Raw genomic sequence first — 18,094 nt, 5'->3', positions numbered from 1 at the left:
GGGGGATGCTGCTGCTCCTGGAGGGGAGGCACTCCGGGGCCCCGCCGCTGCTGGGGGGCGGGGTGGCCCTGTTGCCGCTGCTGCTTTGGGTGGGGGGCGGCCCTGGGCTCTGCCCCCACTGCTGCTCCAGGTGGGGGCAGCCTGGGGCCCCGCCGCTGCTGCTCCTGGACTGCTGTGCTGGGGCAGTGCCTGGCACCAGCTGCCTGGGGCCCACCCGAGCAGCATCCAATGTGGCTGGACATGGGGCTGCTCGGGCAGCCATGGGGTCGGCTGCACTGGCCGCTGCAGGAGTCCTGGAGGTCCCAGAAAACCACTGAATACCTTATTCCGGGACCTCCATGAAAGACACTCAGCCTTGCTTATGAGCAAATGTAAGAAGGTCAGAATAGAAGCTGGAACTCAGCCACAACTACGCCCTGTTCTACCTGTGCCCAATATGCTATGCTAATGCCCATGAAGGTGGGTAAGGGCTTGTTTCTGTGGGAAAGTTTCATCAGTTATACCAGTATAATTATACTGGTGTCGTTAAACCATTATAATTATACCAATATAACTCACTGCGTGGACATTCATCTACCAGAATACAAGAGTCCTCATAGGGAGTTATGTTGGTATAAATATAGCACTTTAAATTCACATTCTACCATATACCAGAATTATTTCCTTGTGCAGACAAGTCCTAAACCAGGAATAAATTAAATAAAAGTGAACATCTAAATGGAAAAAGTAAGTATCAAAAAGCTTTTTCTGATTTCATGTCTGTCAGCTACAAATGTTACATTAATTGCTATTAGTGTAATAACCCCCCAAAGAAAATAGAACTCTCTCGTTGTTATGGCCTTTATAATGTGGTTTTGATTAGCCACACTGTTACATCCACTACTAATTCTGATAAATATGGGAAATCACCTTTGGACCTATAAAAGTGTCATTTGACTTCTCAGCCATGTCACCTAATGTGTATGTAGCGCATGACTCTGAGATGCTGAGTACTCAGAACTCCCACGGAAGCCCAGCATTGTGGGTGCTCAGCATCGTGCACAATAAGACCCCAAATAAGAAGCAGGCGGCAGATGATGCATAGGTGCATTCTAGGTTTGAAATCTTTGGCAGATTCTCCAACCTCAACCATTCAAACTAGACCCTTATATTTAATGAACCAGAAACCTCTGGCATAAATAAAGAACAAGCAGTCAAATTAACAAAAATCCAATAACATTTCATCTCTAAAGAAGTATAAAAGATTTAATTCTGACAAGTAAGTTTTAGCTGATCTATTTTTACTTATGTCAAGAGGCAATTTGGTGTGATCTTACTTTATGGATCTGGGAAAAGGGTAGCATCACCTGCCTACAGAAATAATATTTATAACATCTCTGTTAGTGAGAATAAATATTTAAAATAATGGGTTTAATCTTGACTATCTGGGCTATATTTTCAAAAATAGGTCTACATTGGGCCTGAAAAATATGCATGTGCACACACAAACATGCAACAGTATGTGTTTAAAATTGACCATTTTCTGCATGTATATACATATTTTGCATGGATAATTACTGCTTTTGCCAGTGCCTGCCTATTTTATGGGCACAGCTTGGGTACCTGCTTTTGAAAATGTTGCTCTCTGTGTATTTAGTGAATATGACTGCAGAGGATAAATCCTAGTCCACGTTTTCAAAGACACTTGCTCATGTATATCGGGATGTGCTCTTCTGTGTGCACAGGAGGATGGCTATGTACAAAATTTTATGCATGCACTTACTCTAAGTATCATTCTGATTAGAACTGTGTGCAGCCAAAGTTGGGGTGTGGACATTAAGTCTCATTGCAGGCACTGGATTATTGCAAAGGGGCAATCCAATTATCCTGCCCATTCCCCCGTCTCCTGGGCCAACAAAGTTTTGGGTGGTACCTCATTATCTCTTTGAAGCTACTGCAAAATCCACTTGCAAAGAATGGAAGATAGTAATATCACTTTTGACCAGCTTGATACCCACGCACTGGAAAAAGTATTGCAAGAGTTGGAATATGCAGGAGGTAAATGGACTGGCTGCGTCTGTCTCCTTAAATGTATCTTTTACTCAAATTGGAGGAAGTCAAAATCCAAGATAAACCATATTGATGATCAGCCAGAGGGAGGATAAGAAGCTATTTATGCACCAATGTGTCCCAACTGCTGCTTTTTTTTGGCCTACAGTAGGTGGCCCATAGGTCAATGGAGACTGATGAGAGAGACAATCACCTTCAGGCTGGCACCAGCTTGACACATGATTAGCATGCATATTCCTAAACTGAGCCATGTGCAATTCTGAAAATAAGCAGCATATGCACAGTTTTGAGGCCCACATCAACCATGCAGCCCATTCTGACTTGTCTGTCCTTCAGTGTGAACATATTCTGCTAGTATCCAATCCCACTTTAAAATTTCCATGTGTGTCTTTCTCCAGTTTATCTCATAGAAAAAGGTACATATGGATGTTTGAACACATGCAAACTTCTGAAAATGTAGCCCTAGCTAACATATCAGTGCACAACATGTCTTTGTCACTGCTGGAGCATTTTTTAAAAAACAGGCTATAGGTCCATTGGAATCAAGCTCTTATTCGTGCAATGCACTCACCATGCTTTCACAAAACATAGTGACTGAGCATAGAAATGGTCACTTAGGTGCCTGACTGTGTAAAAGTGAGAGATGGTTGGAAAACAGAAACATTTACCACCAAAAAAACCCCAAAAAAACAAAAACCAAAAAAAAAAAAAAATCAGCAAAAGAACCCCAAAATTTCAACAAAAACCAGAAGGGAAAATATGTTTTTTTTTCTTTCAAATATTTCTTTTCTAACTATCCTTAGTAATAGACCACTATAAATGCACAATCATGGGAATTGTGCATGGAAGCAGAGGCATAGAATTTCTCATGAATTGTGTACTACGTGGATCTTGGGCCTTCAGGGTGGCAGAGTGATTCAGCAGGTGAAGTATGAAAACACAGTGTTCCCCTGACTGGATTTTATCACTCAGTGTTGTGTTCAAAGTGCACTAACTATTTTCTACAAAAGAAACAAACCAGGTTGGTCTTATATAGCTAGAAAGCTAAATGAGAATAATTCCAGTCTGGGCTATCACCTCAGTCTATGGGAGAGAGAAGGTATAAGAGCTTGGATAGAGAGACATTTCAGCTTCTTATCTCCTGGAACAATGGGATCAGTGACAGCCCATTTCTCAACCTATCTTCAGGAAGGGAGAGGAAAGATAACTTGCCTGTTGGCTCTTTCAAAGAAAGGAAGTACTGTTGATCTGTGCAGAGAAAGCCTTGGGTAAATAAATGCTTAATTCAAAACATCTCCTCATTTTGTCCCCTAAACAGCTATTTTTATGGAGTTTCTTGCCTTTCTACTAGTGAACCTTATTGGCCTGCAGCCTCCAGCCCTGCCTCTTCTTAATTCTTTCCACCTATCCATGGTATTTATGAGACAGCTATTTCCATGATATCTCAGTACTATCATCTTTCCCTGAGTACTTGTGGGAGGGAGGATAAGATAAGAAGATAAGATAAGATAAGAAGTTAACCCTCTGGTTACCACTGACCAGTTAAGACCCCTGTATCTTGTCATGCCTCCATTTTGAAAATGTCTGCTAATAATGTCATTGTGTCAAAAATGTAAATTAGTGCAGCTCGGTTAAATGCATTTAAAGCAAACAAATACATAACATTAAATGGCAAGTTTAATCCCCAGTTCCCCAACTTTTTCATAGTGTAGGTCACGTCTTAATGCGGAGATTGTCCCCTGGACATTTCCTCTCCCATTGGTAATTGCATACATGTTGTAAATCGTACATGGAACATGTTTTCCAATGAGACTCTTTTTGTGGTCAACTATATGTAAAATACAACATATATAATAGCTGTTTACCTTAAAGGCAAAGAAATGATCTGTATATTTTTCACCAAACACAAATTTAGCGCCATTATCAGAGTATTCCAGGAAAATCTAAAGAGAAAAAACGAACAAACAAAGCATCTGTTTTAAGCAGAGGGTCACTGCTAAATAATAAGCAAACATTGCACAGATTTAAAAAAATTAGAAAGGGTGAGACTGGCTGTTGGCCCTATTGCAGGTGCTCGTGGGGAGGTGAGGCGACTTCCTTCTGCTCTGCATCTTGTCCAATGAACAAGTACAATTGTAGTTCAGGATCTGCTCTCTAGGACCAGTGGTGAACAGTGCTTCAAAGGGAGCAGATGAGAGACATAGCCATAAGTCACACTTGCCCATCTGTGCCAGACTACTGAGCTGACCAGCTGTGGAAAGGGGAGTAGTGTGCACCATCCTAAACCTTCCTTTGGGGTGGGGCAGAACCACCCAGCCACCTGCTCATTATTAATTAATATTATTTAGTATTTGTGTTACAGAAGTGGCTAGTGGTCCCAGCTGAGATTGGGGACCCATTAAGTACAGTTCAACGTGTAGTAAGAGACAGTTCCTGCCCCAGGACAGTGGCGAAATGCTAGTCCAAAGGAAGTGTTTACTTTTCACTCTGCACAGATGCCATTGAGGTGCATTTGCAAATTCTACATAAACCTCTTCCTGTTGGCAGAATTTCACAGAGCAATTATGAGCAATAAGTTAACCATTTTCAAATTGAAGCCTGAGGGTAAAAAGAAGATATTGTCAAAAGAATGACCATGTGCCAGGTAGGATCAATGTTTGAGCGGCCCAGCCCCCTCTGAGTCAGAATGGCAAGGAAAGGATGATATTTGAGGTTGAAAACACCAGGGGGAGTTTTCACTTGTTTCCTGGAGATTAGTGGACATACTTCAGGGTTAATTTCTGAATGGGGGTAATTATATTTTAATAAAATTTTTATGTGGGAATAGTGCCCCATTATTTGTCTACATTGGATTATTCAACTGTACCTTTTAAGAGCTATCAGAGAGGGACGCAGTATGTTTTTGTGCCAAAAGTTTGAATTCCCCTCACTGTATAACACTTTGTCCACCTTTTCCACTGTTACTCTCCAGCAATGGATGATTTTTTTACATCAGTTGTCTTGCAGGTTGGCCACATGTAGGAGCTCAGACTTGATGCAGCATCCACTCCAGCAATGCTACAAAGTCATGCTAGTCTCAATGAGCAGCTCTTTATGCAGAATTCTATCTCCATCTCCACTTGTGTTTCTGCCACCAATGCTTGAATTTGATTCCTTCTGTTTCTTCTATCGCAGGTGATCTGAGAACCATGGGGTCGGTGGGGACAAGGAGTGTAGGCTTTGGTGCTAGAGTGACAGTGGCTGTGGTGATAGTGTCTCATTAGATCTTCTATTACATGGCATTTTAGTGGACAGAGTTTCTTGCAAGGATGTTTCAGAATTGGACCATGAGCTTCTGTGAGTGGACCAGTATGATACTCTTGCCTGGTGATTGGGTGGGTTCTGATTTCAGCCCAAATGAGGTGATGGTCAATCAAGAATGGGGCATGTTCCAATTGTTGTTTATTAGGCCTGGTCTACATTACAGGGCTAGTTGACGTAAGCAGCCTTGTGTCAACGTCTTCACTTAAATTTGGCTCCCAGCAACGTAAGTGCCTCTCTACACCGATTTAGTAACACCACCTCCCTGCGTGGCGTAGCCTTATGGTTGCTGTAATAAGGTTGACCCAGTGTCAGTGTAGACACTGTGTAGCTTATGTTGACTGTTACTGGCTTTCAGGAGCCATCCCACAATGCCCCACACTGACAATACAAATAATACAAGTGCTTTTGGTAAGGACGTGCACAACCAACACAAGAAGCCAAGTGTGCACATACACAAGTGATTTGATAATGGTGGTGGCTGTATGACAAGGTAAGTTAGGTAGACATAATTTTGTAGTGTAGGCATAGCCTTAGGCCTGACAATTAGGCATAAGAATAACATGCTCATTTGAAGACAGTATGCAGAGAGAAATGAGGTGACTGGATCTGATCACTGGGCAGGTTACCGCACAGAGGACCCTATTTCTCCCAGGAAGTCAAAACAGTAAGGATCTGATTCTGCTCCCTTTGACTTCTATGGCAAAACTCCAATCGACTTTATGGAACACCAGGTGCATTAGTCTGGGAACAAAGCCACATTTCATCCCAAGAGGAAAAGAGGGTAACAGTTGTGTTCAAGAAACAAACGTTTGACTCTGATAATCTGGCTAATTGACTGTTTCTAGTGCTGTATTCATGTGTAACAGAATGCAGGTCTTCTGAATAATAGGTGACTGCAGACTTATACTGCGCAGAACATATAAAACTTTCTCTTATTAGTGTCTTATTTACTTTTGCAGTCAACATGCCCCGGTTCAAATATAAATACCCTAATAATGAAAATGTTAAAAAGAAAAGAACTCTTTTTTTTGGCTAATGCCTTACCTGTATCTGCCTACCCAGCCAATTAAATACATCAAATCCTGCTTTAGTCCTCAGAGTAACAAGTCCAAGAATAAACTGCAGTCCAATTCCCCAAAATACTGGTCTCCAGGCAACCTAGCCATACAGAAAATGAAAATACAGAAATCACTTGATATGAAAAGAAATATATTAGTTTAACATACATCTAATTAATGATACATTTAGCTACACTGTAGTGTTTTGGGGCTGCCAAAAAGGAGCATACAGAGATTTCATCTCTTTGGGTTACCACAGCTGCCCTCTTCTTTACTATGGAGTGATGGACTAATGCCAAATCCCTCAATGTGATGCTCCCTTTTGATCCAAGTTAGAATTGCTCAGATAAAGATGGAGCAGTGCATGCTGAGCCCTGAAGAGCACAAACCATGAACAATAATAAGAAAAGAACAAGAGACACATTCCTCCCTGTGTATAGTACAGAGGTGAAATAATTGTTATGTGACTGCAACAGACAATGAAAATGTTAGCACATGATTCTTCTATCATCACAGCAGTGAATATATCACTAGATGCTAATATAACATCATGATGTTGCTCATATAACTGGATAAAGCATTGGGCTGAGAAATAGGAGACTACTATTGTCTCACTATGTGATCTGGGTAAGTCATTGCACTTGACTATGCCAGTTTCCCCATTTGTAAAATAGGGAGAATGATGCTTCCCCAACTTTGTAAAGTGCTTGAACATCTATGAATAAAAAGGGCTTATAAGAACCTGTGGGCTCTAGGGTGCTGATGCTTCTGCATAGGAAGTTTAGGCTGGGTTTTTGTTAGAGGAGCCCCTGAAGCTAGATACTGCAGGAAGTACCACCCAGCAGGGCCTGAGTGGCTTCCCTGCAGCCCACTGATAAACTAGGAAGCCAACACAGGGAGCTGTCTGAGCAACAATGCTTGCTTGCTCATGCTCTAGGCCTTGCCTTGCTGTGGACCCTAGACTCTGACTTCTGACTCTGGTTCATCCCTGACTGCTACTTGCCTGCTGCCTCTAACTAGGTGCCTAACTCTGACTTCCTGGTATCCTGACCCAGCTTGATGCTGACTTTGCTACTTCCTTCCTGCCTGCAAGTTGTTCCTGAGCCTAACTTTGTGGTATCTGGCTTGCCCCTGACCCTACTACTTGTCTTCTGACTGCAACTAGCTAACTGACTGGTGTATACAGGCTGCCCATGGCCTGCCCCTGACAGGGCTACATGTGTGTTAAATGTTATGATTATAATAATATACATGCATTCATTATTGGGTTATTCCATCTGGAAATGTGAATTGGTGACTATAACCCTATACTTCAGGCTTTCTGCTCTGCTATCACAGTTTGTATATTGTAAATCTGATCAATTTACAAGGACTGAAGTAAGGTTCAGCCTTGCTGATTTGCTCCCACTTTAATAAAATAGGCCAGTTAGATGTAATGAAGACCCATGGGAGAACACCAGATTTGGCACTTATTAATTCTCACTTCAGTTGCTGGTAGTAATGCTTTGCAAAGGATTATGGGCAGTGATGGGCTGCCAAAATCTTAACAACCAGTTCCCTATAAAAAGTTCTGATTTAAGGGATGTGCCACAGTGTGTATTTTTTGCACCTTTCTCCATAAGTGGCAGCAATGCGTTGAGTCATTGGGAGTCAGACTTAACAATAAAAAAAACAAACATTGTTACATGTTTATTACGATAGAAACAAAGTATTGCTTTATTAAACACATATCAACATAACGAACGAGGCAAGTGCGACCCCTGTTAATAAAATAATAAACTAGACCGGGGTGGGCAAACTTTTTGGCCAAAGGGCCACATCGGGGTTGCAAAATTGTATTGGGGGCCGGGTAAGGAAGGCTGTGCCTCCCAAAATAGCCTGTCCCTGCCCCCTATCTGACGCCCACCCATTTCCTGCCCCCGACTGCCCCCCTCAGAACCCGCAACCCGTCAACCCCCACCCCCGCTTCTTGTCTCCTGACAACCCCCTCCCAAGACCCACCACCCTAACTGCCCCCCCAGGACTCCACCCCCTACCCAACTTGCCCCGCTCCCTGTCCCCTGACTGCCCCGACCTCATCCACCACCACCCTGACAGACCCCCGGAACTCCCATGCCTACCCAACCCCTGCCGTTCCCCATCTCCTGACCACCCGCCCAGAACCTCCGCCCCCTACAAGCGCTCCCTGCCCCTTATCCAACCCCTCCTCCCAGCCCCGGCCCAGCCCCCTTACCATGCTACTCAGGGCAGCATATATGGATGCCACGCAGCCCGCTGGAGCTCGCAGCCCCACCCCCTTACCATGCCACTCAAAGCGGCAAGAGCTGCAGAGCTGCCCAGGAGCAGTCCAGAGCACTGGCGCCAGCGGTGAGGCACACTGTGGCTCTGTGAGGGGGGGAAGGTTGGGGAGGGGCCAGGGGAGCTCCCCGGCCAGGAGCTCAGGGAGCCCTAACAATTTTTAACAACCGGTTCTAAAACTGCTTCAAAATTTAACAACCAGTTCCAGCTCACCACTGATTATGGGGTAAAAGCCAAACAGTCATTATTCAGGAATAGAAGGGGCTATCAGGAGGACAGACTGAAAAAATAAGCATCCTCATGGAGTTCTGTGTGTTGCTCTTTCCCTTGGCTATGGAAAGCTTCAGCATAGATACAGAAGAGTTACAGGAGGCTTTGTGAAATCTAATGAACCAGACAGTGGATTAATGTATGGCTCAGATGAAAAACACTAATGTTATGCATAAAAACAGCAAGTAAAAATTGAACAGGGATTTGTGGCAATCAAAGCACAACCTTTACAAAAATCTCTCCAGTGCAGAGTACTGAAGCGGCTATCACATTTCCTTGGAAAACAAAGATAAATAAACCAACAGGCATATTTAGAAAATATAGTGAAGGGGTAAATAGAGTGAATTAGAGCAGAAGCCTTGTACCTCTGAGGGCCTTTGAATGAATACTTTGCACCCTACATGCTTCCTATCTCTTTCCATGTAGTTATACCCTACCTAATGCTCTAATAGGCCTGGCCATTGCTACTAGAGAAACAACATCTCTAGAGTACAGATTCATTTTGTACTCAGTCCTTAAAAATAGGCAAAACTCCCATTGTGGCAAATCCTGAAATTAATAGGAGTTTCATCTGATTAAGGACACAACGTAAAATGAATAAGGACTGTAAGATCTGGCCCATTGTTTTTTAAAGTTTTAGGAGATACTGAAGTGTACTTCATTCCGTTTTTCCATTGATGCTACCCTTCTCTCTTTTACTGGATACTACTAAAACAGATTCATGCTGATATCCTTCTAGCAAATGTGTCTTCATTGTCAATAGGATTATTTGAACATACGTAGAAAGGGACTTAGACCATTGAAGCCTGAGTGCCAGCCAAACAACAAAGATAATTTTCACCAATTGACCCTGAGCTATTTAATGTAACATGTACTGTGGTTTTTACATGAAGTCAGAGTGAAATGGTTTCTTTTCTTACTATAGAGAAATGGTGAAAATGTACTGTATAGACTTGTATTTTAATTTTACAGAACATAGAAAATGTTATAGTCAGAGTCTAAATCTAGAGAATCCTGGATTTTCTATTGCTCTTATTGGGCACAATTTTGCAACTCCCACTTGCATTTTCTTATTCAAATTGAGTAGTGTTGTATGTAAACAGTTCCACTGACTTCACAAAAATACATCGTGACTTCAGTGGAACTCTTAACATGAAGTAGCACTCAGCGTTAGTAAGGATTTCAGAGTCAGGCCCACTGTGACTGCTGGATTTCAGAACAATGATTAAGATTTTTGTAAGTGTACAAGTATTTGACCAAATGCATTCATGCATATGACCATATAGGTACCTCTCAATACTACATTAAAAAATAAAGTTGCAAAGTCCAGCACTCAAGTTAGGAAATGCCGGAATTCAGGTTGCCTGTGCAGTACAGTAAATATCGTAACTACAGTTAGGTTTGTAGATAATTTATATAGTTACGTGTAAATTGCAGTTGGCGGGGTGGAACTGGTCAGTGAGTACATTCTTAAGACCTAGTCAAAATGAAGGAAAAGATCAAGAGTTAGCCAAATACTTACTTTGGTTGGGTATTTGGAAAAAATCAACGTCAAGAGAAGATACATCACAAGCCCACCAAAGGAGATGAGCTGATTGGTTCCCTGTTTGGCAGTGTCAAAGATGAGCCAGCAAATGATAGCTGCAATTAGAGCTATCCACACCACCCTATCAAAAGGGAAACAAATATAATATCATAAACAATATCTTAATAAAAAGAAGAGATATCAATTACTCCAATTTCTATTTTATTTTAGTTTTTTCAGACCAGTACTGCTACATCAAATACCACCCATCCCAGCCTCTGAGCACCCATGGCAAATTCTTAAAAATACATCTCTACATAAATAGGCAATTACCCAGAGATAATATTACCCCAGCAGCAATATGAATATCATAAAAATCTGTCACTCACATAGGGTGACTGGATAGTAAGTGTGAAAAATGAGGATGTGGTGGGTGCCTGTATAGGACAAAGCCTGCCTGCAGAGGGGGGAGGGACTGAGGAATCTGTTTGTTAGCCCATTTTAAACAACAACATCTTCTCATACCTATAACCAAAGAAGGAAGCAACAAACAAGCTGCACTTGGTTGTCATGAAAAAATGTGCAGGGATGGAGCCTCAGCTACTGTAAATCGACAATCTATTTTATATGGCCCTCACTACTGTATTATCTGAACACCTCACAAACATTCATGTATTTACCCTGGTAAAACCTGTCTGTGGGAGGGCTTTACTGTTATCCCCATTGTATCAATGGGGAACTGAAGCACGCAGACCAAATAACTTGTCAGTGGTCAAGCTGAAAGTCCCACACCAGCACAGAATTGAACCTAGGTTTGTCAGGTGCCAAGCTAGTACCCTAACCACTAGACTAGCCTTCTTCTGTACTATTAATCAGCATGTTTATTACGCTAGGACCTAATATGGTCCCTGCCCTTAAGCACTTACAATCTAAACAGATGAGACACAGGGTGGGGGACGGGGTAGAATGCACAAGCAGAGTGAACAATGTGATGGCAGAAAATGGCCTACTACTTTTGGGGTGGGTTTACTTAGGAGGGGATCAGGAAGGGAAGTGGGTTAGGAGGATAGGGAAGGGGAGAAGATGGTAAGAGGGGCAGGTGTGGTGTGAACCTGAGGTAAAGAAATAGGGTGAGGGGTGGGTTGTAGCAAGTACCAGTTAGCACAGAGCAGAGAAAGTCTAGTTAAAACTGTAGAACATTCTCTGAATGTCCAGAGGTCCTGGCTTTGGCTGCTTCTGTCTCTTCTGGCAAGAGTGTCTGACTGGCTCCTCTCTGCAGTTTTCTACCACATGCACCATCTGCATCCTACTGCCCCCAGAATGTGTGTGGGGCAGTAGGAATGTGTTCTGGGTCCAGGAATGTGTGTGGGGCAGTAGGAATGTGTTCTGGGTCCAGGACAGTGCTGGGCAGAGGGGGTGTTCCCAGCTTGTTCCCATTTTGCCCTCTCTCTCCCAGTGAACATGCCCCCACTATGACTACTTCTGTTCTTACTGCCTGGAGACAATATAATGTTCAACTTTTATAATTAGATTGAGTGGTGTGTGTGAAGACCACAGGATGGATACACTGGTGTCAATCAGGATTAACTCCAGTGAAGCACTGGATTTACATCAGTATATCTGAGAGAAGAATCAGTCCCTTTATGAGCACACAGTCATTTTCCACAGAAAAACACGTGAAAATCCCTGCTATTAAGTGCAAACAGATCCCTCCCAAAGACAAAAAAAAAAAAAAAATTGCTCTTCAGAAATATTTTTGAGCCCTAGAATAACTGAGAAAGGGGTGTGAACTGCATCAGAGGCAGGCATTTTGGCCAATTTCCTTTCCCTTTTGTGTCGGGATTTTAACAGGATGGGAACCTTTAAGATTCCCCTCCGGCACATCACTCTACTGTAATATTCCTTTTGCTGCCAGGTATTAGTTGATTCTAATTGCTCCAAATAACCAACCACTTTGTTAATAACATGTTATTTTGCATAGTAGACATGTTTGTCTCCTGAGGGGTAAATTATGCTCAGATACCACAGTGATGGGGCCATACAAGTACCTAGACAGATTAGATATAGATATAATACATTTCAGACTTCAGCAATTTGTTCATCTTAGATATGTATAAAGCCCTGAGAATTATGCTTTATAATGGGGAACCTGACACAACTTGAGTGCTCAGTAATGGTTTGAATAGCAGTGATCTAATATTGGAGAAGGAATCATTCAGGATGCTTGCATTCACATTCACTTTCCAATGAAAACAGTAAATGTTTTTTAAAAAATGGTCCAGTGAAGTCCTAAATTTATAAACAGTTAAAAGGCTAAATTAACTTAATGGCATTATGTCCCTCTGCATAAAGTAAGAAGCCAGTTTCATTTACCATTTTAGCCAAAACCACTGTTGTTTCAGAAACCTTTCACAAGGGGAAAAGAACTCAGCAATTTTGTCTTCATGTCTGGCCATTAAAGAATCCCAGCAGATGAAGAAGATGGCTAGAAGAGTGAGTACAAAAAGAGCCAGGGCTCTCTGAAAATTCAGGACACACGCTGCAATGACTATCACCAGGTAAACTGTCAAGGAAACAAGCATACGTATGTCAGTTACATCTGTCCTGTAAAAAAAGCAACCAAGCCAAACACACAACAGATGTCTATTTACTTACTTGAGCTTTAATTAGGAAATAGGAAAGTAAAGCCCTAATTCAGGAAAGCACTTGAACATGTACTTAAGTTCCACTTGATTTCAATGAGATTTAATGATGAGCTTGAAGCTAAGCATGTGCTTCAGTGCTGTCCTGAAGGATAGCTTCGTGATTCCTGGCTTAAATATGGACAGTGCTATTACATACAACATATTCAATCACTATCAAATCCCATCACTGGGAAGTAGGGAAAGAAAGGGGTTCTGGTGTATGTCCAAAGCAAAGTCCATTTTTAAGGTAGCAGCAAGGTAATAATAATAAACCAAACTCATAAATAGCACTATTCATCCTTAAATCTCAAAGAACTTTACAAAGGAAGTAAGCACCACTAGCAACGTTACATATGGTAGTAATGTCCACAGTTTCATTAAAAACAAAACCAGTGAATGTTCATTCAGATTACAGGCCTGGTGCCAGAAGTATGGGGTGATGTGATGCAAATAGTTGTAAAAAGTAGACACGGAATTTGGATACTGCCCTGTAGTTGGATTAAGGGAGTTTTGAAGGCTGAGAGCCAGTAAGCGGGCAGGAAGTATTTCTAGGAGAGAGAGAGAGAACTAGGCTTTGCGGCAACAGTAGATAACAAAGCTGCTACATTGATGTGCGCACTATAAACACTTCAGGGATAAACAGTTATGAGGAAGGGGAAAGCAAAGCAGTTAAATAAGAATGGTTGGAACCTATAGCTAGCAGATGGGATAGGCGGAGAGATGAGATGAGACCTGGCTCATGGACATGGGGCAGGGATGAGGAATGGATAAGTAAAAAAACCAGCAGAGAAGAACTAATAACAACTGATTTAAGGTGTACATTAAACAATAATCCCCAGATTAAACAAGAAATAATTCTGTTTCTGTGTTAAAGTAATCTAAATAAAAATTAGCTTTTAGGGGCTTCAATGTTGTACTTTTGGCTGAATAAAGCCTACCATATATTAGAAGAAGGCAGTTTCTTTGATCACTGGGGCAAAGTGAAACATACTATGGAGAGCAGCATGTGTTCTGTGAACAAACCTCAGCTGTACACTCAACGCCATCCACAGCCTCAGAAACAACTCTGACATTATAATCAAAGGGGCTGATAAAGAAGGTACTGTAGTCATAATGAACACATCGGATTATGAACAGGAGGCTGCCAGGCAACTCTCCAATACCACATTCTACAGGCCACTATCCTCTGACCCCACTGAGGAGTACCAAAAGAAACTACACCATCTGCTCAAGAAGCTCCCTGCTACAGCATGGGAACAAATCTACATGGACAAACCCCCAGAGCCCCGACCAGGGGTATTCTATCTGCTACCCAAGATCCATAAACCTGGAAACCCTGGTCGCCCCATCATCTCAGGCATCGGCACTCTTACAGCAGGATTATCTGGCTATTTGGATTCTCTCCTCAGGCCATACACTACCAGCATTCCTAGCTATCTTTGAGACACCACTGACTTTTTGAGGAAACTACAATGCATTGGTGATCTTCCTGAAAACACCATCCTGGCTACCATGGATGTAGAAGCTCTTTATACTAATATTCCACATGAGGATGGGCTACAAGCTGTCAAGAACAGTATCCCTGATGAGGCCACGGCACACCTGGTGGCTGAGCTTTGTGACTTTGTCCCCACACACAACCATTTCAGATTTGGGGACAACTTCTACCTTCAAGTCAGTGGCACTGCTGTGAGTACCCTTATGGCCCTACAGTATGCCAACATTTTTATGGCTGATTTAGAACAACGCTTCCTCAGCTCTCATCCCCTAGCGTCCCTCCTCTACTTGCGCTACATTGATGACATCATCATCATACGGACCCACGGGAGGGAGGCCCTTGAAGAATTGCACCTGGATTTCAACAATTTCCACCCCACCATCTATCTCAGCCTGGACCAGTCCACACAAGAGATCCACTTCCTGCACACTACAGTGCAAATAAGTGATGGTCATATAAACACCACCCTATACCGGAAACCTACTGACCGCTATATTTACCTACATGCCTCCAGGTTCCATCCAGGACACATCACACAATCCATTGTCTACAGCCAAGCCCTAAAATACAACCAAATTTGCTCCAATCCCTCAGACAGAGACAAACACCTACAAGATCTTTATCAAGCATTCTTAAAACTACAATACCCACCTGGGGATGTGAGGAAACAGATTGACATAGCGAGACGCATACCCAGAAATCACCTACTACAGGACAAGCCCAACAAGGAAAATAACAACACGACTGGCCATCACGTACAGCCCCCAGCTAAAACCTCTCCAGCACATTATCAACGATCTACAACCAATCCTGGAAAACAATCCCTCACTCTCCCAGACCTTGGGAGGCAGGCCAGTCCTTGCTTACAGACAGCCCCCCCAACCTGAAACAAATACTCACCAGCAACTACACACCACACCACAGAAACACTAACCCAGGAACCAATCCCTGTAGCAAACCTCATTGCCTACTCTGTCCCCATATCTACTCTAGTGACACCATCAGAGGACCCAACCACATCAGCCACACCATCAGAGGCTCATTCAGCTGCATGTCTACTAATGTTATATATGCCATCATGTGCCACCAATGCCTCTCTGCCATGTACACTGGCCAAATTGGACAGTCCCTACGTAAAAGAATAAATGGACACAAATCGGACATCAGGAATGATAACATATAAAAGCCAGTAGGAGAACACTTCTATCTTCCTGGACATTCTATAACAGATTTGAAAGTAGCTATCCTTGAACAAAAGAACTTAAGAAACAGACTTCAAAGAGAAACAGCAGAACTAAAATTCATCTGCAAATTTAACAGCATTAATTTGGGCTTGAATAGGGACTGGGAGTGGCTGGCTCATTACAAAAGCAGCTTTGCCTCTCCTGGAATTGACACCTCCTCATCTATTATTGGGAGTGGACTACATCCACCCTGATCAAATTGGCCTTGTCAGCACTGGTTCTTCACTTGTGAGGTAACTCCCTTCTCTTCATGTGCCAGTATATTTATGTCTGCATCTGTAATTTTCACTCCATGTATCTGAAGAAGTGGGTGTTTTACCCATGAAAGCTTATGCTCAAATAAATCTGTTAGTCTTTAAGGTGCCACCTTGTTGTTTTTGTGGATACAGACTAACACAACTACCCCCTGATACTTGTGAACAAACTGAGTGATTTAAAAATAATGGTGCCTATTGCATCTTCCACGATATGCATGAAAGTGGAAAATATTAGTGGAAATAAGGAGAAGCATTCAGAGATTTGCCTTTGTAAACTGGACTATGCAACAAGGGCCTGACTCACAGCCTGCTGAAATCAATGGGAGTCTTTCCAATGATTTAAATGGGCTTTGGATTAGGCCCCAAATTTGCTGCCTGCAGTAACTAGCTACAAATGGATTTGGCACATGACAGCTTCCTGGATAAAATGTGGGGCAACAGAATACTTAATATACATAAATAATTACCTGCTTTTGCATGCTTATAACAATGAAACAGTATTTTGTAAGGCAAGTTGTTACTTGTAGAATTGATACATTAAACATTGACTTGTTCTTGGGAAGCCTCTCTCTTGAGTTATTCTGCTAGTTATTCTAAGAGTTTAGGTAGGAGGACCTCAAAAGGAAGCTCATAAAAGGACAGAATGGAACAACCCGATTTACTGCACAATCAGGAGAGGGACAAACAGGACCATTTGAATGAGTTCTCTACGTATGCTGGAATGCCGAGGCTTTGTGGCATGACCTTTCCATAATGAAACACTCTGGCGTGGGCACTAAATGGCTCAGAGAACGTTAATAGGACAAAGAGCCTTTCACTTCTAGAACACTGATTTGAATCCAGTCTAAGTTGGTACTAACTAAAAGTCATTAGTATCTGATTGCTGTTTAGTGGTGTATAGTACATGAATTTGTAGTCTCCAGCAAACTCCTAGAAGATATAATTTAAGATAACTGACCCCACTGTCTTAGCCGAGAAGCTGATCACTGAATGGACATGGTAACTGAACTACCCTTTTCATCCCTAAATGTAGTCTGTCCAGGTCAGAGATGAAGCATATTGGTGGCACAGCATAGGGAAGCTTCCACTATTATTGCTCTTGCTGTACTTGTCTGGTGAATAAATGGAGAATTTCAGTCTGGAACCATTATCCAGGACTAGAATTCACTTTTATCTCCTATATCTTCTCAAATACATTCAGAAAGATTTGATGGACTCTTATCTGTAGAAATGTCTGATAGTTTTCGAGAATGTTATGTCAATTAAATTCCACTTCACACTATTTAATTCAAACATTGAATGCAAAATATGCATAGCCTGAAATCAAAGTAAAACTGAAATAGGGTACAGTTATTTCCTATGGTTTTAAAAAATAAAGTACCTGCTATTAAAATTCCATATATCACATATTGAATTCTGGTTTTGTATTTCTTGCAAAAGTCACAGACTTCATCATATTTCCTTTCCAGATACCTAGAAGTAAACACAAGCAACCAAAGCAAACAGAACAAAGAAATAAATTCCACCAAAGCAGAAAGAAGAGTAATTCATACAGGAACATTGCATTAGATCTATCAAAGGTCCTGGACTGCCAGAGAGTTAATTCTGCATTCCAAAGTGTAAAATAAAACTCCTTTGAAAATCTTGGATATCTTTTTGGAACTATTTTAGTATTAGTTATTTGACTTTGGACTAGTAGAGTGAAAATGGATTTGGGAGATCCTTAAAGGGCCACAATTTTGAAAGACTAAGATGTGGGTCTGTCCACACAAAATTCACATGTAAATGTACAACTGCAATGTGTCTGCAATTACTGTAATTGTGTGGAAATTAGATTATAGAATTAACATAAACTAGTTAGGCTCTTAACTAGTCATTAGTGTACTCATTACCAAATTTGTGTGCACA

At 41.9% G+C, this 18,094-nt stretch overlaps 1 protein-coding gene across 1 annotated transcript in view; it reads right to left on the bottom strand.

The window, feature by feature from the left end:
• The window catches only part of SLC28A3 (solute carrier family 28 member 3), a 74,944-nt gene that overhangs the window by 22,821 nt on the left and 34,029 nt on the right, over positions 1-18,094 (bottom strand). The window contains exons 4-8 of the mRNA XM_073346238.1: positions 17,568-17,659; positions 12,877-13,066; positions 10,501-10,645; positions 6,397-6,510; positions 3,915-3,992 (exon numbers count right to left, since the gene is read on the bottom strand). Coding sequence (XP_073202339.1) covers positions 3,915-3,992; positions 6,397-6,510; positions 10,501-10,645; positions 12,877-13,066; positions 17,568-17,659 — 619 coding nt within the window. The remainder of the gene's footprint in view (positions 1-3,914; positions 3,993-6,396; positions 6,511-10,500; positions 10,646-12,876; positions 13,067-17,567; positions 17,660-18,094) is intronic.

The sequence above is a fragment of the Lepidochelys kempii genome, chromosome 5 (assembly GCF_965140285.1).
Source record: "Lepidochelys kempii isolate rLepKem1 chromosome 5, rLepKem1.hap1, whole genome shotgun sequence".
Taxonomy (NCBI): Eukaryota; Metazoa; Chordata; order Testudines; family Cheloniidae; genus Lepidochelys; species Lepidochelys kempii.
Note: the sequence above shows the minus strand (reverse complement) of the source record. Positions and strands in the feature narration are given on the sequence as shown.